Raw genomic sequence first — 22823 nt, forward strand, 5'->3', positions numbered from 1 at the left:
ATTCCTTTCTCCCTCTGCTGAACTGTTCATTCTATGATGGCCAATTCCATTTCCTCTAAGAAACTTACCATAATTGTTCCAACCTCTCCTAAATATTCAACCAAATTGTTCCTCCAGCACATTGTCATCTGAACCCATTTAGACTTTGTAACTAGCATCTGTTGCCTCTAGATTTGTAGTGTGGATGCCCATGTGCATGTCTCTCTTTACCAGTAGCTTAAAAGCTTATGAACAAGATCAAGCTTTGTTAATCTTCACATCTCCATTACCTATCACTCTCATTTCATTAGTACATAATGTTGATACTTTTGCCTTGAGCCCAAGAACAAACATGTTTTGGTATTTCTGGAGAAAACTACTTGGGCCATATCTCACAGGATGGTTGTAAAAATTAAATGAAATAATATACATAAGTTATTTTGTACCTTATGTTTTAACTCTGGCTTTATAAACAGCCAATTTGAGCTATAATGCTGAAATTTTTTAGTTTAGATTTTGCTATGCTTAAGTATACTCGTGGATCATTCCTTTTTCTAGGTTCGTTTTAAAAATTTAGCATCCAGACCATATTCTCTACATGCCCATGGACTTTCCTATGAAAAATCATCAGAGGGAAAGACTTATGAAGATGACTCTCCTGCATGGTTTCAGGACGATAATGCTGTTCAGCCAAACAGCAGTTATACCTATGTATGGCATGCCACTGAGCGATCGGGGCCAGAAAGTCCTGGCTCTGCCTGTCGGGCTTGGACTTACTACTCAGCTGTGAACCCAGTAGGTACTTTCATTGAAAATTTTTCTCATTTCCCTAATGTTGTAATCTGAGTCCACGAAATAGAAGAGTCAGGGTTATTTCTTGCTAAATGTCTGTCTTGCTTTTCATGAGGAATGTGTAAGGGTATGGTTAGCAGTCTACATTTATCATAACCAGGAACTCTCCATGTAGCTCTTCGATGACAGAGAGAGAAACATTTATTCAGTGGAGAGGAGGGAGGATTACTTGAATGATTGGCCATGAATCAGATTGCCTACATTTACAGAAGATGGCATTCATTTGAAATTTTCTTGAACAAGTGTTAGCTATCTTTTGCTCTTTCTTTATGAAAAGAAATGCAATGTCAAGACTCCTTCATCTAACATTCTGCACTGTATACACACTTCAAAACAATATGTTGTACATGCATTAAAAAGAAAAACGACTCCTTCATTTCAGGCATAGTAGAAAGAACACAGATTCAGATTTAAATTTTTACCCTGTCACTTAATGCGTAATCCTAGGAAATTCCTTGACCTGTCTTAGCCTGGTATCAGAAGTTAAAAATGAGGTAATAGTATGTAGTATACGGTAAGCACTTGGTAAGTATTTGTTCAATGAATGAATTTATATTTACCATATAAGATAATTGTCAGGATTAAATGAGAGATTGCAGACAAATCATTGAACATAATAGTAGATTCCCAATAAATAGTATCCCTTATATTATCAATATTATTATAATCATTTTTACTGGAATAAGGATCTATCAGAGGAAGGAGGATTATGGATACAACAGAATTAGGTGATAAATATCCAGGCTTATTAAGCCATTCATTTATAATCTTCATCTTCAAATTTAGAGCCTATCAGAAACTGTTCTTTTCTATATGATCAGTGATTATCAGAAAAGCAAAGAAATTCCTGAGAAAAGGACAATACAAACAATTTACTCTGTTTTCTAGGAAAAAGATATTCACTCGGGCTTGATAGGTCCCCTCCTAATCTGCCAGAAAGGAATACTTCATAAGGAGAGCAACATGCCTGTGGACATGAGAGAATTTGTCTTACTATTTATGATCTTTGATGAAAAGAAGAGCTGGTACTATGAAAAGAAGTCCAGAATGTCTTGGAGACTCACAGCCACAGAAGTGAAAAACTCCCATGAGTTTCCTGGTATTTTCCTCGAACTAATTAAATTACACTGATCACAGTGATTCCTGCCCTTAGATCTTCACAAGATTACACATGAGATGCTTCTGAGATACCTGGTGCTACAACTAAAACCAGTTCCTTCACATCCCAGAGGGCTGACGTAATCTAGCAGGTGACACTGTGGGTGAGGCGAAAAGAGAAAGTCTGAAAGATAGCGCAGAGAAGCTGCTGCAAAACAGCAGGAAACAACAACAAAAAGCCAGTGTGCTTCAGTTGGTAACATATATTGAAAAGGAATTAACATTGTTCTGCAATTTAGAAAGTTAATAAGCTGGTTTCTGGATCTCTAAAGGCACAAGTGTTTATATAAAAGAAAAGACCAAGAATGGTTCTAATAGTTTTAGCTCTCAGCAGCTACCAGGTGAGACAGGAAGCTAGGTGCCCAAGTAATAGGAGAATAGTGGCAAGAGAGCATTTGGGTGGTCACACTGGGAAAAGTGTGCCTACTTGGAAATTCACTGAGAAATTTGCCCTGTAAGCTAGAAACTGAAACAGAAACTGAGATGAGAAAGGTATGAGCTTGTGTTATGAGTATGTAGATAGGTGTTCTCATACCTGATATAATTTTAAGGGTGCCCAAGTGACCTCAACCTCTCCCTTTCCAAAAAATCATTTGCCTGCTTTCTGAAATTTTACAGTAGTTCCTTTAACTTAAGAAGAAGGAAACAAAGCACTTCCCTTACTTCGGTTCCAGTTAATGTTTGTTTGTACCATACTCTGTCTTTAAAATTTTGTGTTACATTTTTGAGGTGATCAGGTTTCTCAGAAATTTAAAAAAATCCACATATTGTATTACAGGAAGAGTAGATAAAGCCTAAGAACCCTAAACATCTAATCTGAGAAGTGGGCAGAGGAGTTATCATACCAATGAGAGAATAAACATGACTTGCTATGGTTGCTGGGTACACCAATGATAAACTCCTAATTTTATAAACTGAAACTTTCTCCGCATTTAGAAGGCTTTAAGGTGACATGCTACGTGTCTCCTTACTGACTCTAACCCCAGGGTTTACTTTGTCTGCCCATATTCATGTTTATCTTTTTGTAGTTAAGGAAAATTCAGACTGTTAATGGAAAGGGTAAATGGGTAAAACACAGAGTGTAAAAGCTGGGGAAAAGAGTAATGAACTGCTTTGAAAGGGAGCTTCCCCCGACTTCTGCTGTAGGCTGGTGTGAATGATATGAAGACCGGTGGGTCTGCTTCAGCCTCTCACTGATATGACATACAGGAGGGCCCTTTCCATGGCTGGGTAGGCCTGGGAATGCAGAATCATGAGGAAGACAGGTGTTGAGTGGGGTGCCTCATATTTCCTTGCCAGTTGCCCTCTCGGTGTCAACAGATTTCTAATTGACTGCAACTCTTTGTCCTTTCAGCCATTAATGGGAGGATCTACAGCTTGCCTGGTCTGAGAATGTATGAGCAAGAATGGGTGAGGTTACACCTGCTGAACATAGGCGGCTCTCAAGACATTCACGTGGTTCACTTTCATGGCCAGACCTTGCTGGAAAATGGCAATAAACGGCACCAGTTAGGGGTCTGGCCCCTTCTGCCCGGTAATGATTGGGTAATGGAAAGAGGTCCCTGCTAAGAAATACACGGAAAAGGCACTCATTACCCCTCATTTCCTCCTTGTGCATATATTTCCTAATGGATCAGAACACAGTGGTTCTGGCATAGAGCCTAGGCAAAGCCATAGACCCGAAGTGTAGATGGAATACAAAAATGTCATCTAATTTATGAACTATTTGCAGCACCACACAGGCTAATTGTGTGACCCAACTTTGTTCTACAGAGATGCTATATAATATGCAGGTTCTCCCAAGCCACTGTATTATACAGAGAAGGTCTCAAGCAGATGAAAAAATGAATCCCACAGGGCTCAGGCAGCTATAGTTATCTCTGCTGGGAAAGTTTCCAGATTCTTCAGTTCTGCTCCTCCTATAGGCTCTGTCACCCTAGTATCTTTGGGCGAGTGACTCCAGGAATCATATTTTGAAACAGACTTATAGGCTGCTTAAAGAGGAAAAAGTTTTTTCAAATAATTACTTTTTTTAAATAAAATGAATAACAAAGGTATTTGTTTATTAAAGAATAACAAAGTTATTTAGAGCTTCCTTCTATTTTGCCTTCTATTAAAAGTAATGGCAGAAACTGCAATTACAATTTGCACCAACCTAACACATGCTGCCTGAGGATCTAGTGAAGGCAGTCCCTCAATGGCACTTTGGGTGAGGAAGTTCTGTGAATCTGCCTCAGATGCAGGCACAGAAGTCCATATGGACTAGTTTGGTTAAGAGCAGGGAAAAAAAAGAGGATTCTTGTTGGTTTTTCACATGCCAGTAACTCACTAATACATCTAGAGAGACCTGCTGTATTAATATCAGAGACAGAGGAGATTCAGTCAGATTCATTCATCTTTTCACCAAGTATTAGCAGATCAGTCAGTCATCCTTCCCATGAGCCTGCAGACAGACTGAGAAGCAAGGATTGACTGGCAGCTCTGATTCTGCAAACCTGAATACCTGTACTGGAGAGAGGAAAACTGGAGATCTTTTTCATTATGTTTGAGGAAGATAACCATATCTATTCATTTTCACCCACAATCTGGGAAACAGTAGTAAATTACAGTCAACAGAATTTAAATATTAACTGCCGGGGGTAATATTAAATACCAGAATGGATAGCCAGAGGTTTTAGAAATCTCATTCTCTCAGCGTTTTTTTCTGTGAACAATTTATGTAACTCTCTATTCAAATATGTAAGTTTTATGGAAAATTTGAAAACATCGAGGAAGAAGGTTTTATTTTGATTTTTCTATATATAAAAAATAAAAAAGCAAAATGAAGAGAGGGAAACATGTATGATACTTTTAAAATCTCTATTCAAATATGTAAGCTTTATGGAAAATTTGAAAACATGGAGAAAGAAGGTTTTATTTTGATTTTCTTACATAAAAAAGAGAAAAATGGGCCAGGCGCGGTGGCTCAAGCCTGTAATCCCAGCACTTTGGGAGGCTGAGGCGGGTGGATCACGAGGTCAAGAGATCGAGACCATCCTGGTCAACATGGTGAAACCCCGTCTCTACTAAAAATACAAAAAAAATTAGCTGGGCATGGTGGCGCGTGCCTGTAATCCCAGCTACTCAGGAGGCTGAGGCAGGAGAATTGCCTGAACCCAGGAGGCGGAGGTTGCGGTGAGCCGAGATTGTGCCATTGCACTCCAGCCAGGGTAACAAGAGCGAAACTCCGTCTCAAAAAAAAAAAAAAAAAATGCAAAATGAAGAGAGGGAAATGAAACGAAGGATATTTTTGAGGCCCAGTGATATCACTCAAGATCACTTTGATACTTAGGACTGTGAAGCTGTATTGTATGTGAGTTGACTTGTAACATTATATTTAAATAAGTGAAAGTTTATTCTAGTGAGATGTGGTAGAGATTTAAATTTTTTTTTTTTAGTTATCTCTACTTGTTACTGTTTTGTTTCTATCTGATATACTTGTAGTCCTACCTAAAGAAAAATGGTTAAATTCTATTTGAAAGTCTCTTGTGAAGCAGGAATTTTAGGATTCTTAGATAACTATCAACCTCAATATTATCTTGTTAATTTTTACATATGTAATGTTGTTCTTAACTTTTTATTTTAGGTTCATTTAAAACTCTTGAAATGAAGGCATCAAAACCTGGCTGGTGGCTCCTAAACACAGAGGTTGGAGAAAACCAGAGAGCAGGGATGCAAACACCATTTCTTATCATGGACAGAGGTATCACAAGAGCCATGTGATTTTTTTTTTTTTTAAGCAGGAGAGTACCTATCACTAGAATATTGCCAATTTTTAGACTGGAAACTCACCTGGTACCCCAAATTCAACTCTAAGAACCCCGATGTGACAAAGGCATAATTTGTAGCCATAGTTGCTTTTATTCTGGCCCATGGTCTGGTTGCATTGAAAACACATCAGTCAGTTCAAAAGCATTCCTCTCAATTGGGAAACATATGTAAAGTGCCCTTCATGATTTGTGATCCATGGGAAAGTACGTGTAAGAAATTCTCCAGGTTCCAAGAGTTAAGGAGGGAAAATGTAACAGGAATTTAACAATGACTGAGATAGTCACTAAACTCGGCATTTCAGCATTTAGGAAACACAGTTTTCATCTGTCCATCTATTCATCCATTCTTTAAACCATTACTAAGCACCCACTGAGTATGAAGCATTGTGCCAACATCCAGGTAGCACGGTGGCTGGTATCCCTTCCTTGATATAAATAACGTTGTGACTTTGAGGTCAACTTTAAAGTACATAGTCTCATGAGGGATGGAACTTTTTTTTTTTTTTTTTTTTTTTTAGAGAAGAGGTTGCCCAAAATGGTCTCAAACACCTGACCTCAAGTAATCCTCCCACCTTGGCCTCCCAGATATTAGGATTACAGGCATGAGCCACTGCATCTGGCCATGGATAGTACTTAATGTTATAAAATAGCATAATTTAAGATAAAAGCAGAAGAAAATGAGTTTAAAAATCAATCAAATTTCAGGATTTCAGTTGTTTTCTTCTAGGATGCCACTGTATCTATTAATGCAGCAGTCTTGTTAGTGCATTTACCTTTTATAATCAGATATATTTAAGTCAGTGCCACACAAGGTAGGTAAAAATAGGTAATTACCGACCTATCAGAGACATAACCTGTAACCATGGAGTTTTACTTTATTATATCTATTTTCTAAGCAAAAAGTATTCATTTTTTCTGTTTTTCATAGAATGTAAGATGCCAATGGGACTAAGCACTGGTATCATATCTGATTCACAGATCAAGGCTTCAGAGTTCCTGGGTAAGTTGTAGCACCATGGCATATGAATGGTACCTCCTACAACTGTGCAGCATGCAGCCTGTGAAACCATACATGACAACCCTATCTATGCATCAGTTCTTCACCTTGTGCTTTTCTCTCCTGCAATATAGTGAAGCAGCTTCATTTGGGGTACTCATCTGGTAGAGGAAGGAACACTATGGCAGCAGCTAAAGACCTGTTAGTGTATAATGTTCCCAAAAAGTCTTTTCCAGGAAAAACTGACAGCTGGAGGTCATTGATTTCTCTACATAAGGAGCCCAGCTTCTCTGAGGGGATTTGGCAAAGATTAGATAGCTTACTCTTTTGACCATGTGCCCATTTCCAAAACTCTCCTCAGTCACCTTTTCTGGTTTTGACCACACACATATTTCAGCCAGAATAACAGGGTCTTATCAGCGAAATATTATAATCCCCATTAATATGGCCCTTTGCCTGTGGCAACCACTCATATATTCAGAAAACTTTGTTGAACCCCCACTATGTGTTAGGAATGCCTCCAAAGTTTTCTCACATTGCCTCAAAGCTCTTCCCAAGATCAAGAAGTCATGACCAAGAGGATGATGAGGCTCCCATATACCCCTTCCATGTCTTCCTGTTAGACAGGCACATTCAGCATTAGGCACATCAACATAACAGAAAAAAAAACAAACATGACCTGTGTGCAAGAAAGGGGCTAGGTGGTGGTTGACAGCTGACCAAACACAGACCTGAAGTCCAGATTTCATCATCAAGGACTGGCTTAGTAGCTAAGGTCCACGCCTAGACTCCTGACTACAACACAGGCCCTCCAAGGATCTGTTTTTCCACTGGATTAAACTCACTCAAGAAATTGCTGAGTGTTTTTTTAAAAAATCCAGAATAAACCTTTTTCTTCACTGAATTTAGGTTACTGGGAGCCCAGATTAGCAAGATTAAACAATGGTGGATCTTATAACGCTTGGAGTACAGAAAAACTTGCAGCAGAATTTGCCTCTAAACCTTGGATCCAGGTTTGTCTTAATAGACTGATAATATTTACCGCTGTTGTAATAATAAAAATGAAAGTGATTTAGTAATTCCTTCTTGTGACCATTCTTGCAATGTTGTTAGGGGAAATAGCCAGTACAAAGTGGCTAGGCACTATTCTAAGTACTTTAGGTTCTTAAAATCAACTCTCTGAGGTTGGTTTTAATAATATCTTGTTTTAAAGTTAAAAGAAAAAAAAACCAAGGCACAGAGATACTAACTACTTTCCCAAAATAATACATAGCTAATTAGTCATTGAGTTGGGATTCAGATCTAGGTACTCTGCGCCCAAATATGGATTGTGTGTAGTCATTGTATCAGTTTGCTAAGATCTTAGGTGCTGGCTCTTTAGTGCTGAAGAAAGCTGATTGTATTATGAAGTTAGGCAGTATGTGACTTGTTGACAAGGACAATTCTGTTTACTGGCTTTCCTATATGGCAGGTGGACATGCAAAAGGAAGTCTTAATCACAGGGATCCAGACCCAAGGTGCCAAACACTACCTGAAGTCCTGCTATACCACAGAGTTCTATGTAGCTTACAGTTCCAACCAGATCAACTGGCAGATCTTCAAAGGGAACAGCACAAGGAATGTGATGGTTTGTGTGCATATTTCTATCTGAATCCCTAGACTCAGCCTAGGGTTATTATGACTATGCCTAATGTTTATGTATTTTTTAAAATACCTTCCTGGCTGTTAGAAATGTGAATGGCTTTCTAAGGGTCATATGGAGTAAAGCATTAATATGATGGGTCTGTGTCTTATGAATTAGAGAAGCAGGTTTAGTGAAACTTCAAAACTCCACAAAACTTCAAAAAAATCATTCTATCATCAAACAAAATACCCAGATTTCTCCGACTGGCCGATGGTATATGGCAGAGTAGAACATCTGGTCTTGTGCCTCAAGAAGCTCATGCTAAAAATTGGCTACCAAGACTTTTAATTTTACTATTGTATTTTGTTTTGTTCTTTATTTCAGTGTACCTGAAGTAAATAGTAGTGTTAACGCTAGTAATCCTTTGAGGCAGTGTGATTCTCAGACTTTTAGGGGGGCCATGCCTGAGGAATGATATCCTCCTGCTAGATCTTCCAGGGGCTTGGCCAGAAGGCTTAACTCTTCCCCTCCTTCCTACTCCCTTCCCCCAAGAAACCTATCTGAATGCAAGGAGTCTGCCTTCCATTATTATACTGATAAACTTTAATCTGTTTCTACTTATATTTTACATAAATTTTTTACTATTTTACTATATTATTAGTGACCTCTTTTTAATAATTATTATAATATGTCTCAGAACAAACCATTGAAATCCTAAATTATGGTTCTTACTAATCAGTATTATGAGAGAAAACACAGATTGCAGTTGAGCCCATAGAATAAAGATTTTTGCATCTATGTTCATGAGAGGATACTGGTATATAGTTTTTTTAAAATTGTCTTTTTCTGTTCTGGATACCACAGTTATTGGTAAGCATGCTCTTTTCTACATTCTAGAAAAGAATGTCTGCAATTGGCATTAATTATTTAAATAATTGATAGGAATCACCAGTGAAATCATCTGGGCCTGCAGATTTCTTTTTGGGCAGTTTTTAAATTATAAATTCTATGTTTTAAATAGTTACAGGGCTATTCAAATTATCTGTGTCATATTGGGTGAATTAAAATACTTTGTATACTTCAATTAATTGGTCAATTCCCTCTACGTTGTTAAGTTTATGTGTGTAGAACTGTTTGTAGTATTCCCTTATTATAGTTTTCACATCTGTAGTAACTTTGCCTATTTCATCTCTGATATTGTCATCTGTACCTCTTTTCTTTTTTTGTGAATCTTGCTAGAGATTTGTCAGTTTAAAAAAAGTTCTCACAGAACCAGCTCTGCTTTATCTGTGGTTGTTTTTTTTTTCAAATTGGCTTTTCCTGACATCGCTCTGGCAGAAAAAGGCATAGGGCAGAGCCTGGTTACTGCCAGGTGGGAGTCAAAGTCCAGATTCCTCACTCCATTGCCACCTAAGAGGGGATTGTTTCTTTGTGGCTGGGTGGAAAGGAGAGTTCTCCATTTGGCCTCCACTGACACTACAGGCCAAACCTGCAAAAACCTGAGGCAGGAGCTTCATTAGGGGCTGGAGATGAAAGTCCTGAATCCCTACATGGCCTTTTCTGACACAACCCCAATGAAGGTGATGGTGTGCCTCCCTCTTTAGCCTCATGAGCAAAGAAGTCTAGGTTCCCCACTCAGCCTTTGCTGTTGTGGGCTGGGGAGGGGCCCCAAGTTTTTCTGTGGTGTTGGCTAAAGGAGATAAGTCAGTGTCCACAAGTTTTCTATTATCTCTCACTAGGCTGCCCTTTTCTGGTACTTTGGTCAGAGAAAGCAGACTTTGTTCGGGCTTTTTCGGTCTATACTCAATGATGTTTCCAGGTTGCCGGCTTCTTCATCTCTAAGTCTGGGATTTATGAGGCAAAAAGAAAACTCAGAACACCCATCACCATTTTGTTCCTTCTGAGAACCCTAGCCAGTCTGCCTTCTGAGATCTTTTCAGGGTCTTTTTATGTTTGTCTTAGCTATAATGTCCAGAGGTTTTAGTTGTACTTAGCAGAAGGAATAGGGCAAAGTACATATATACAATCTTCCTGGAAGTGTAATTATCTCCAAGTATATTTTATGACCAAATTGATTTAGTTCAGGCCCCTTGAAAATATAATATTACAATATTAAATTAGATCAACATTTTATTATAAAGTCACTTTACAGATAATTACAGATAATTAAAATAACCAAACCCTCTTCTTTCCTTCTAGTATTTCAATGGCAATTCAGATGCTTCTACAATAAAAGAGAATCAGTTTGACCCACCTATTGTGGCTAGATATATTAGGATCTCTCCAACTCGAGCCTATAACAGACCTACCCTTCGACTGGAGCTGCAAGGTTGTGAGGTAAACGGTAAGGTACAAAGATGCATTATTTTCTCACTGCCACTCAAAGAATCAAGATTTGGGTGGTATAGGAGAATGAGTAGAATTTTTAGTTCTCTTTAGTGATTTAGGCTTCTGGGAGAAACTTCATGAAACAGAGCTTCTACTCAGGTAAACTCTCAGTGTGACCTAGACCAAGACTGGTTCTGCCAGTCAGAGGGCAGACAGTATCTCTCTGAAGAAAGTACCTGGATTATATAGACACATCACAATTCTCCAAGGAAGGGCCCTTGGAGAGGCCCATTTTCAATAAGACCTACCTGAGATTCAAACTAGGCCTGATTCTTCCAAAGTCCTCTAGGTTATTCAGACCTCAACTTCATGACAGTATCTGGCAACATCACTACTGTATGTGTGGTGTTCAATGAGTGTTTTTGAAATCTTAGTTGGCTTCCCAACTTCCTGAAACCATGATTCTTCTTTATATTTTCTTTCATACCCTATGCAGATACTCAAGTATTTTCTATGTTAGCTGTTATTTCTCAGGGGCTGTAATGTGACCTGTGATATAAATAAATCTAGGTAATCATAAATGGTCATAATAAAATTCTACTGTATATAACAAGGATGTTTAAGAGTCTTAACTGTTCTTCTTGGACTCTTAAAACAGTGCTTTCCAATATTTTTTTACTTCAAAGCACACAAAGAAAATAATATCTGCCTGGAATTCTGAGATAAACGAATGAAGCAATAAATCTAGGGCTTGGCTGATCCAGGCTCCACTTGGCTACTCAGGGGCTGGAGGTAAGATGAGGAATCAATAAATAGGCACACCAGAAACCTGCTGCAGCACACCTGTTGGGAGCTGCAATACTTCCCTTAGGGTGGAGAGAAGAAGCCATGATTCATGTTGGAGAAAGTAGTTGAATCCTGGAATCAGTTTCTTATTGAAGCAGATAATATATCCTTAGATGGATAAGGGTATTTTGCCAATGTCCAGATAGCAGTACTCTATAATGTCTCCCAAATAAAACACAAATCTCACATTGGCAGGACCACTCCTTGAAACAGTTCCATAAGTCATTGTGTTTTTTTCTTTCCATATAGTATAAATGGTGGATTTGTTCAGATCCTAATAAACTACCCTAAAATGTGACATTCAACTCTGTTTATTTAAAACATCAATTTTTTTATATACAAGAAGGATTAGTTTCTTCTTACTCATTTTCTTTATACTTAGGTAATTATTGGCAGTGGGTGTTATTTTTAGGGCTCTTTTTTTCATGGAAAAAGTAAGGCATCAACTTCAAGAATATTTCTGCATGATTTACTAGCAAGAACAAAGTGTCACAGAAGTAGTGGGCAGTCAGCCAGTTTCACTCACTAGCTGTATTTCTTACAGTCACAGGTCTACCTTGCTGCCTATGATATTCAAATTATACCTTGGAAAAATTCCAAAGGATATATAGCTTGAATTCCCCTCTAAGGATTGAAACAGAAAATACAAAATAGTGACTGAGGGTCCATTGTATCTTCTTTGTAAATTTTATTAGAAGAAACAGAGTGTTGTTTTTTTTTTTTTATATGTGGATAGTTTAGGATTATTGGCACCTCAAAGCAAAGACCAAAGTTTCCATGACTCTCAAAAGGAGGAAGTGAGTTTCAGTGTTTAGAATATGGTATTTGGTATCAGATTGTCTGAGCTCAAATCAGTTCCTGATTCTTCTGGCTGTGTTACCTTAGACAAGTTCCTGTGTTACGCTGTACTAAAGTGGAGACATTTATGAGCATTAAATAATACATGTAAAGCCTGAGAACAGTATTTGGCACTTGGATTCAATAAATCTTCACTGTCGTGATTCTTGTTTTTGTCATTACTTGTTAGTCATATTATTTCTTATCTCCTCTGCAGTGCAAAATGTCATGCAGGGAATATTGGTGTGTAGTTAATCACATTACTCTTCTTTTGATAGGATGTTCTACACCACTGGGTATGGAAAGTGGAAAGATAGAAAACAAGCAAATCACGGCTTCTTCATTTAAAAAATCTTGGTGGGGAGATTACTGGGAACCCTTCCGTGCCCGTCTTAATGCTCAGGGACGTGTGAATGCCTGGCAAGCGAAGGTGAAGTATACTCGATGCATGATGTTCTCTTAGCAGTCGAGAAGAAAACAAAGGTTGTCACTATAGCAAACATGGGGGACCTGGGAAACAGGAGTATTTTAATGTTTCTGCAGATTAAAATCCTAGGTCCATGAGTCTAGGTTGTCTGTGGACTTGATAGCTTCAACTATAACTTTGGCTCAGAGAGAAGTCATTTATCATCTCTGTGGTTTTTGGTCTAGTCTTAATTTAAACCAGGAATGAGCAATTTTTTTTTTTTTTTGCAATGGGACAGATAGTAAATATTTTAGTCTCTGTGGGCCATACATTCTCTGCCATAACTACTCAACTCTGCTATAATAGCAGGAAAGTAGTTATAAACAAGATGTAAATGAATGAACTGGCTGTGTTCCGATAAAATTTTGTTTACAAAAAATAGGCAGTGGGCCAGATTTGACCCATAGACAATAGCTTGCAAACTCCTCATTTAGACAGCTTACATTAGTGATAAACAAATGATTTAGATTTGCAACATCATCTCTTATTTTTCTTTACAATTTATCAATATTTTTCATTTTCTTAAAATGAAATGTCATTTAAACTTTTTTGTTTTCTTCCCCACCTGCCTTATTTTAAGAGCTTTGTGATATTCCTTGAGACAACTAGAAGCATAGTAAAATGCTGCAAAATCAGCGTTATAAAATCAGTGATCTAAGTTAAACAGACACCTTCCAGAGAGTTATATTGCCCCTGATATTAGCCCACTGAGTAATTCAGGTGATTTAATTTTGGGGTAACTCTTGATAGTTGACTCATTTCTATTAATTCTTCAAATGACCTGAGATATCAAAATGGCATAGGTAACTTGATGTTCTCTTCAGCCAACTAAATCTAAATTCTCTACTTTCTATCCTCATATCTCCTCCCTTAAGATATCTACACTCCAATTCCCTGACTTTCTATAGAATTCCAGCACCTATCCTTAAATTAGGCTACCAGAAAGGAAAAAAAGACTTGTGATGCTAGTGCAGTAAATAGAAAAGATTGGATTCCACACAGTCGTGGGAACTGATATCCGTGTTTTGAAACTCATTCTGGCCCATCACAGAATCACAGAATGTTACAGTAGCAAGAAGCAAAACATCTGGTCTAGATTTTTCCTTTTGAGTCTAAATACACAGGAGATTAAATAATTTTAGCTTAGTCTGGTAGCAGATCAGGACTAAAATCCCATTCTCCCAGTAAACAGGCCATGCTCCTTCCACCACTTAAAGCAGCCCAAATACCTCATTTTGCAGTTTTGCAGAGGGGAAAGCTGATACCCAGAGAAGTTAAAATAATAAAAATAATGTTATATTACATTATATTTATATAATTTACATAGCAATATATATAATAGTTAAAGAGATGTTATTCAATTCTTTTTCAGATGACTCTTTAGACTTGTTCATGGTATAACCTTGTCATTTTATCCTTCATTTTACAACCTTTAAAAAAATTTTGCACACTCTATAATTTGCTCTTAGTCTTTGTGGTATAATAAAGGCTTCAAAGGTAAAATGCTGATTTTTAATGCTGTCATTTCAAAGTTAGAATTCTGGATCAGAAATATGTGTTTCACTTAACCTTCCATTCACATGAAATATCTTTATATGGTTTCTTTAGAGAGGTTGAAAATCAAAGCTGGACACATACAGGCATGTGCATAGATGCTATTCTCTCAATAACTAAAATATCTCTATCTCTGTTATGCCTACAAAACCCTTCTAGCTGCTTATACTCTGTATCACTGGTACAACCTTGATTTGAAGACATACTAAGACACCACCCAGATGTCATTACAGGATGTTATAGACTTAAAAGTTTTCTCATATAATCATTCTAATTCAGTTAATTTTCTTTTAAAATACACATGGCATGTAGATTTTTGTATAAATACACATATACCTACATCACCTACATATACACATGAACCTATGTTTGTGTGGGTGATGTTGAAGAAACATGTTAGTATTATTCCCTTTAGGATTGAAGGAGTCTGTGGTAGATTATAAATCTCCCAAAGGTAAAAATTTATCTCAGATTATTCTGATACTCAGTTAAACCTTCTGATCTTTCTCCAAATGCATATCACCAACATTAGGATTAGGCATTTTGTTAGGCTGGAGACAAAACAATACCTGTACTGTATATCAAGCTCTACTTATGGTTTTACCAGGCCTCTCAAATATTACATTTATTTGAAATATCAGAAGAAATTGAACTATTTCTGCTATTTGACATTAGCGGGGGAAAGAGAAGTTGGGCTTTTGTAAAATAAGTGAAACAGAGAGAGGATGCTATCCAATTATTTCCCAGATAACTCTTCAGCAATATTATCATATTGCTTAAGAAAGTAATATTTACAGATAACTTAGCAATTTAATAATTTTTTCCAAATAAAAATTTATTTATTCATTTATTCAACACCAACACTATTCAAACACTATTTATTGAACACCAACTGAATGTCTTACATTGTGGTGAGTACCAGAAAACAAAACTAATTAAGCCTCTACCCTCAAGCAGTAAAGAATACTAAGAAGGAAACAATTACAGCACAGTGTGTGAAATACTTCAATAGAAATTTATGCACATGTTGTGGCCACAAAGAAGAAAGAGGAAGAGCTTCTAGGAGACAGTGAATCCTAAGGGATAAGACAGAACAAAATCCTTTTGAGCTCTGTGCTATTTTTTTTTTTTTTTTTTGGTATCTTAGTCTAAGAGAAAAAAAAAAACAAAGGTTTTAACATCTTCCTTATCTATGTGGTTTTGTCATTTTTATAGGCAAACAACAACAAACAGTGGTTACAAATTGATCTACTCAAAATCAAGAAGATAACTGCGATTATAACACAGGGATGCAAGTCACTGTCCTCTGAAATGTATGTAAAGAGCTATAGCATCCACTACAGTGACCAGGGAGTGGAATGGAAACCTTACAGACTGAAATCCTCCATGGTCGACAAGGTAGAGTGGCATCTGGTTAAAGAGAAAGCAATCTCAAGACTGTGCTCTGATGAGAATAACAGTATTTTGCATTTGACAAATATGCACTGATATGTACCACCTCTTTAAGTCCTCTGAATCGTAGTTCTTCAGAGGTCTGGTCTCAGGACAGAGACCACGCACATGACCTTTCTGCTTTGACAGAGCCACCTGTGAAACAGTGGTGACAAAGCACCAGAAAATATTGTAAGGTTTAGCTAGTTCTAACTGAGAAAGATACTGAAGGGACCCAGAAAACCTTTCATTGTGAAATAACAACATGTTAGCATTACCTTAGATGTACTTGTTATTCATGACTGATCAAATGCCCAATGCCATAAACCTTTCTGTGTTACATTGGTATTAAACAGAAGATAACTGATATCCTTACTGATGATGAGGTTGTTATTAAACAGATAATAATCCATGTCCTTATTGATGACGAGACTAGATTTCCTGCAAAACAAACTACTCCACTACATTTCTACATTCCTCTACCTCCTAGTTATGTGGTTTAAAAACTACCAGAGGCAAAACTAAGGAGATGGGTGTAATATTCCAGGAATGGAAACTGTGCTGAAGCCAGTAGAGAGACAGCACAGGAGAAAGGAACTGGCATTTAATGAATTTTCATCAAATGCTCAGCACTTATCTCAGTCAATGAATTTGAACCTGTCTTTCTCCCTTTTAAACTCCTGGTTGTCTATTTTGGTTTGTTTACTTCTCACTACATACACCAGGTTACCCTCATAGGAGGATAAACATCATTGTCATACACAAATAGAGATTTCATTTCTGCTGTGTATAAACCTTGGGGAACTTGTTGATGATTGGTGGTGGGGGGTGGGGTAGTCACACAGTTTAGTTGAGGATATAAGGTACATGCCAACAAGGATAAATAAATTTAAATTCATGGTCACATTTTATTTTAAATGTTAGCAATAATTAAACATTTATTGGTGGCCACTTCTTGACACTATATATTTATGTTTACATTCATTTTTAAATCTTTACAATGACTTTCATGAGGTAAAATTTTATTAACCTTATTTTGCCTATGAGAAAATGAAAAATCAGAGAATAAGTAACTTGTTCAGTCACACAGCTAATACAAAGGGGCTGAGGGCAGAGCTGGTTTTGTAGCTGCTCCACAGCACCATGTGTGACTTGTTTATTTTTCCCCAATTTAACTCAGATCATTGGTGAGATGAAATCCCTAACGGAGTCTATCTGGCATGTGATTTTGTAACTGGTAGAGGATCGTCTTTGTGATAGTGTTCTATGTGTTCTTTGACATACTCATTTTGAGCTAATAGGATAAAAAAATTACCTGGGTTGGACGTGATGGCTCATGCCTGCAATGCCAGCACTTTGGAAGGCTGAGGCAAGAGGATTACTTGAGCCTAGGAGTTCAAGGCTGCAGTGAGCCATGATTGTGCCACTGCACTTAAGCCTGGGCAACAGAATAAGACCCTATCTAAACAAACAAACAAACAAAATGTATTCAATAGGGATAGCACCAAATATCTTATTAAATACAAATTTTAAAAACATCTGTAAGATTTTTATATATCCATTTATACTGTCATTAAAGATCTCATATTTTGCTTTCAGATTTTTGAAGGAAATACTAATACCAAAGGACATGTGAAGAACTTTTTCAACCCCCCAATCATTTCCAGGTTTATCCGTGTCATTCCTAAAACATGGAATCAAAGTATTGCACTTCGCCTGGAACTCTTTGGCTGTGATATTTACTAGACTTGAATGTTCAAAAACCCAGGAAGAGACTCTTTAAGACTTCAAACCATTTAGAATGGGCAATGTATTCTACGCTGTTTTAAATGTTAACAATTTTCCATTATTTTTCTTTTTTTTCTATTAGTGAATAAAATTTTATACAAGAAGCTTTTATAATGTAACTCCTTGCTACTAGTAAGTAAGATAATGGCTATTACTTCTGCATTAATTTGAATACAAATAGGAAAATATTGAGAACAAGAAAATGGCTTATCTTTCACAATGATTAAAAATGCTATGAAATAATATTTATGTGGTTAAAATGTTTCATTATAACTCTTTTAAATCCTATATACACTAATAAAGCAGATATTACTTTAAATAAGAATTGATAGACCTAGATAACTTTCATTTCTACATTTTTCTTTAGAATAACTATGAATTAAGAGCAAAGGAAACAAAGACATGATTTTTAAATGGTTTTTCTTGACAGTGAAGAGAAAAACAATGTTATCAAATGAAATAAGTACTTAAAATATTTTGCCTTTCCTATATAACAATGATTTTTCTGACTTTCTATGAGTAAAGAAACAACCAAGCATATTTCCAGTAGCCCCATTGAACTTGTGAATCTGTCCTGGTCTCCCTATGGACTGCACACATTGATATTCAAGGTTGGTGATCATTAGACATGGAATAGAACTAAAATAAAATAACCATAGTAGAACTCAATGTATAATGCTGGTTGTATTCTAGCTGGTACTACATGACACAGTTTCAAAACATAAGTTCACCTAAGGAAAAGCTCAGAGCTATGAAACAAAGCATTGGAACTATTGGTCTAAATGCAGCTGTTCCTGCTCCAATAGTCTGCTGGCCAAACTGGCAAGCAGTTAAAGTTTTCTTTTTAAGGCCCTCCTCTCTATGGCCTCAACTTCCTTCTCTCTTTTCTTCCAGTAACTTCCCCTTTCATCATTCCTTTCCCTGGAGACTTGGCATTCAATGATCCTGTAGATATTGCACAACTGGGAAACATTTAGACATCCTTAAAGTCACATGAGATAGACAGTCACTGCTGAGGCTGTCTGAAATAAGTCACCCCAAAACTTAGCATTAAAACAGCAACCAAAAAAAAATTTATGAGAGGTTATGTATATGTTACTTAGCTTGATCTAATCATCTCATTATGTGTACATATACTAAAATGTTACGTATACCATAAATATATACAATTTTTTTCTATGAAATTCATAGTAGTCTCTCAGACCACAGTGCAATCAAATTAGAACTCAGGATTAAGAAACTCACTCAAAACTGTATAACTACATAGAAACTAAACAACCTGCTCCTGAATGACTACTGGGTAAATAATGAAATTAAGGTAGAAATAAATAAATTATTTGAAACCAATGAGAATGAAAGGTTAATGTACCAGAATCTCTGGGACACAGGGCTTCACTTTTGCCACATTCTATTTGTTGTGAACACAAGTTATAGGCCAGTCAAGAGTCAATGTAGAAGGAAACTACATAGGGAAGACATACCAGGAGGCATAATTCATTGGGAGCATCTTTAGAAACTACCAGAGTTACCTGTTGCACATACCTGTGGAGTAAGCCCTATGAATATATATGACAGTTTAAAACATCCACAAACATTGGCTTTCTAATATTTGTATTTCCATCATTTCTTTCTTGTCATGATTCATGTCATTTTCCCATCAACATTTCTAAGATTTCCATTCTGTTAAGAGCAAAAGAGTGGGGAGGATCCAAGATGCCCGAATAGGAACTGCTCTGGAGTGCAATTCCTGGCAAGAACAATGCAGAGGGTGTGTTCCCACTGCATTTCCAACAAATTTTCACTGCCTACAGAGCAGGAGATTCCTGGGCCTAAAAGCATGAGTTTTCAGCATGGTGGTTTCAGCTGGTGCCACATCGGTGTACAGAAACACAAATCTGGGTGGCTGTTTCAACTGGTGCCTGAAACACCTGGGAGACAGAGCTGCCCATTCAACTGAAAGGGAGGGGGCGGAGACAGGGCACCAGGCTATCTGGCTTAGCAGGTACCACCCCCACAAAACAAGCAATCTGAAATGCTCTGGATTGAGAGTTTCACAGCAAGCACAGCAGGACCCAGGACAGTCCAGCTCAGTGTGGGGAAGGGCAACCACCACTACCTAGGCAGTCTGCCACTACCAAGGCATTTCACACAGCAGCTGACAAGAGCCTGCAGCAGCTAAGCAAAACCTCTGCTGGCAGACTGTGACTAGACTACTCCATGTGGGGTAGGGCATCTATGAAAAAAGGCAGCGGCATGACAGGAACTTACAAATAAAGTTGACCAACCTAGGACAGAGCACCTGGGAAAAGAGGTGGTTATGAGTTCTGCTGTGGTATACTTAAAAGTACCTGCCCAGAAGCTCTGCACAGAATAATGGAGTTTCCAGCACAGCACTTGAGCTCCAATAAGGGACAGACAAGCAGCTCCTGACCCCCATATACCCAAAGAGACACCTCATAAAGGAGATTTCAGGCCAACGTCTGGCAGTTACCCTTCTGCGATGAAGATAACAGAAGAAGAAACTGGTAGCAACCCTTACTGTTCTGCAGCCCCCACAGGTGATCCCCAAGCAAACAGGGTCTGGAGTGGACCTCCAGCAGTTCTGCAGCAGAGGGGCCTGTTAGAAGGAAAACTAAGAAACAGAAAGAAATAACTTCATCATCAACAAAAAGGACATCCACTCAGAGACCCCATCCAAAAGTCACCAACTACAAAGACCACAGGTAGATAAAGGTGCTAAGATAGGAAGAAACAGTGCCAAAAGGATGCAAAAAAACAGTGCAAAAAACACCAAAACAAGAACAACTCACAAGCTAGGGATCAAAGATGGATGGAGAATGAATCTGATGAATTGACAGAAACAGGCTTCAGAAGGTGGGTAATAACAAACTTCTAGAGCTAAAAGAACATGTACTAACCCAATGCAAAGAAACTAAGAACCTAGAAAAAAGGTTAGATAAGATGCTAACTAGAATAAACAGCTTACAGAAAAAGATAAATTACTTGATGGAGCTGAAAAACACAGCACGAGAACTTGGTGAAGCATACTCAAGTTTCAATAGCCTGACTGACCAAGCAGAAGAAAGGATATCAGAGACTGAAGATCCAATGAATGAAATAAAATGAGAAGGCAAGAATAGAGAAAAAAGAGTGAAAAGAAATGAACAAACCTCTAAGACATATGAGATTATGTGAAAAGACCTAATCTGCATTTGAGAGATGTATCTGAATGTGATGGAGAGAATGAATCCAAGCTGGAAAACACTCTTCAGAATATTATCCTGGAGAACTTCCCCAACCTAGCAAGCCAGGCCACCATTCAAGTCCAGGAAATACAAAGAACACCACAAAGATATTTGTCAAGAAGAGCAATACCAAGGCACAAAATTGTCAGATTCACCAGGGTTGAAATGATGGAAAAAATGCTAAGGGTAGCCAGAGAGAAAGGTCAGGTTTCCCACAAAGCAAAGCCCATCAGACTCACAGCAGATCTCTTGGCGGAAACCCTACAAGCCAGAAGAGAGTAGGGTCCAATGTTCAACATCCTTAAAGAAAAGAACTTTCAACCTAGAATTTCATATCCAGCCAAACTAAGCTTCATAAGCGAAGGAGAAAGAAATTCGTTTATGGACAAGCAATTGCTGAGAGAGTTCATCACCACCAGGCCTGCCTGAAAGAAGCACTAAACAACGAAAGAAACAACCAGTACCAGCCAATCCAAAAATATACCAAATGGTAAAGACCATCGACATAATGAAAAATATGCATGAACTAACTGTCAAAACATCCAGCTAGCATCAAAATGGCAGGATCAAATTCACTTAACAATATTAACCTTAAATGTAAATGGGTTAAATGCCCCAGTAAAAAGACACAGTCTGGCAAATTAGATAAAAAGTCAAGACCCATCAGTATGCTGTATTCAGAAAACCCATCTCACGTGCAAGGACATACATAGGCTCAAAATAAAGGGATGGAGGAAGATTTATCAAGCAAATGGAGAGAAAAAAAAAAAAAAGCAGGAGTTGCAATCCTAGTCTCTGATGAAATGGACTTAAACCAACAAAGATCAAAAGAGACAAAGAAAGGCATTACATAATGGTAAAAGGATCAACACATCAAGAAGAGCTAACGATCCTAAATATATACGCACCCAATACAGGAGCACCCAGGTACATAAAACAAGTTCTTAACAACCTACAAAGAGACTTAGACTCCCACACAATAATAGTGGGAGACTTTAACATTCCACTGTCAATATTAGACAAATCAACGAGTCAGAAAATTAACAAGGATATCCAGGACTTGAACTCAGATCTGGACCAAGAGGACCTAATAGACATTTACAGAAATCTCCACCCCAAATCCACAGAATATGCATTCTTCTCAGCACTGCATTGCACCTACTCTAAAATTGACCACATAATTGGAAGCAAATCACTCCTCACCAAATGCAAAAGAACAGAAATCATAACAAACAGTCTTTCAGATCACAGGGCAATCAAATTAGAGCTCAGAATTAAGAAACTAACTCAGAACCACACAGCTTCATGGAAACTGAAAAACTGGCTCCTGAATGTTGACTAGATAAACAATGAAATGAAAGCAGAAATAAAGATATCTTTGATACCAATGAGAACAAAGACACAATATACCAGAATCTCTGGGAGACATTTAAAGCAGTGTCTAGAGGGAAATTTATAGAAATAAATGCCCACATGAGAAGCAAGGAAAGATCTAAAATCGACACCCTATCATCAAAATTGAAAGAGCTAGAGGAGCAAGATCAAAAAAACTCAAAAGCTAGCAGAAGACAAGAAATAACTAAGATCAGAGCAGAACTGAAGGAGATAGAGACAGAAAATACTCTTTAAAAAAAATCAATAAATCCAGGAGCTGGTTTTTTGAAAAGATCAACAAAATAGACAGACCACTAGCCAGATTAACAAAAAAGAAAAGGGAGAAGAATCAAATAGATGCAATAAAAAACAATAAAGGGGATAACACCACTGATTCCAGAAATATAAACTACAATCAGAGATTATACAAATAACTTTATGCACATAAACCACTAAACCTGGAAGAAATTGATAAATTCCTGGACACTTGCACCCTCCCAAGCCTAAACCAGGAAGAATTTGAAACCTTGAATAG

At 37.5% G+C, this 22823-nt stretch overlaps 1 protein-coding gene across 1 annotated transcript in view; it reads left to right on the forward strand.

Annotated features, from left to right (window-relative positions):
• The window catches only part of F5 (coagulation factor V), a 71080-nt gene extending 53168 nt beyond the window's left edge, over positions 1-17912 (forward strand). The window contains exons 15-25 of the mRNA XM_039460104.2: positions 538-774; positions 1720-1930; positions 3344-3523; positions 5615-5731; positions 6727-6798; positions 7705-7808; positions 8267-8422; positions 10619-10763; positions 12709-12860; positions 15666-15848; positions 17481-17912. Coding sequence (XP_039316038.2) covers positions 538-774; positions 1720-1930; positions 3344-3523; positions 5615-5731; positions 6727-6798; positions 7705-7808; positions 8267-8422; positions 10619-10763; positions 12709-12860; positions 15666-15848; positions 17481-17627 — 1704 coding nt within the window. The 3' untranslated portion in view covers positions 17628-17912. The remainder of the gene's footprint in view (positions 1-537; positions 775-1719; positions 1931-3343; positions 3524-5614; positions 5732-6726; positions 6799-7704; positions 7809-8266; positions 8423-10618; positions 10764-12708; positions 12861-15665; positions 15849-17480) is intronic.
• Positions 17913-22823: the final 4911 nt, after the last annotated feature.

The sequence above is a fragment of the Saimiri boliviensis genome, chromosome 19, assembly GCF_048565385.1.
Source record: "Saimiri boliviensis isolate mSaiBol1 chromosome 19, mSaiBol1.pri, whole genome shotgun sequence".
NCBI lineage: Eukaryota > Metazoa > Chordata > Mammalia > Primates > Cebidae > Saimiri > Saimiri boliviensis.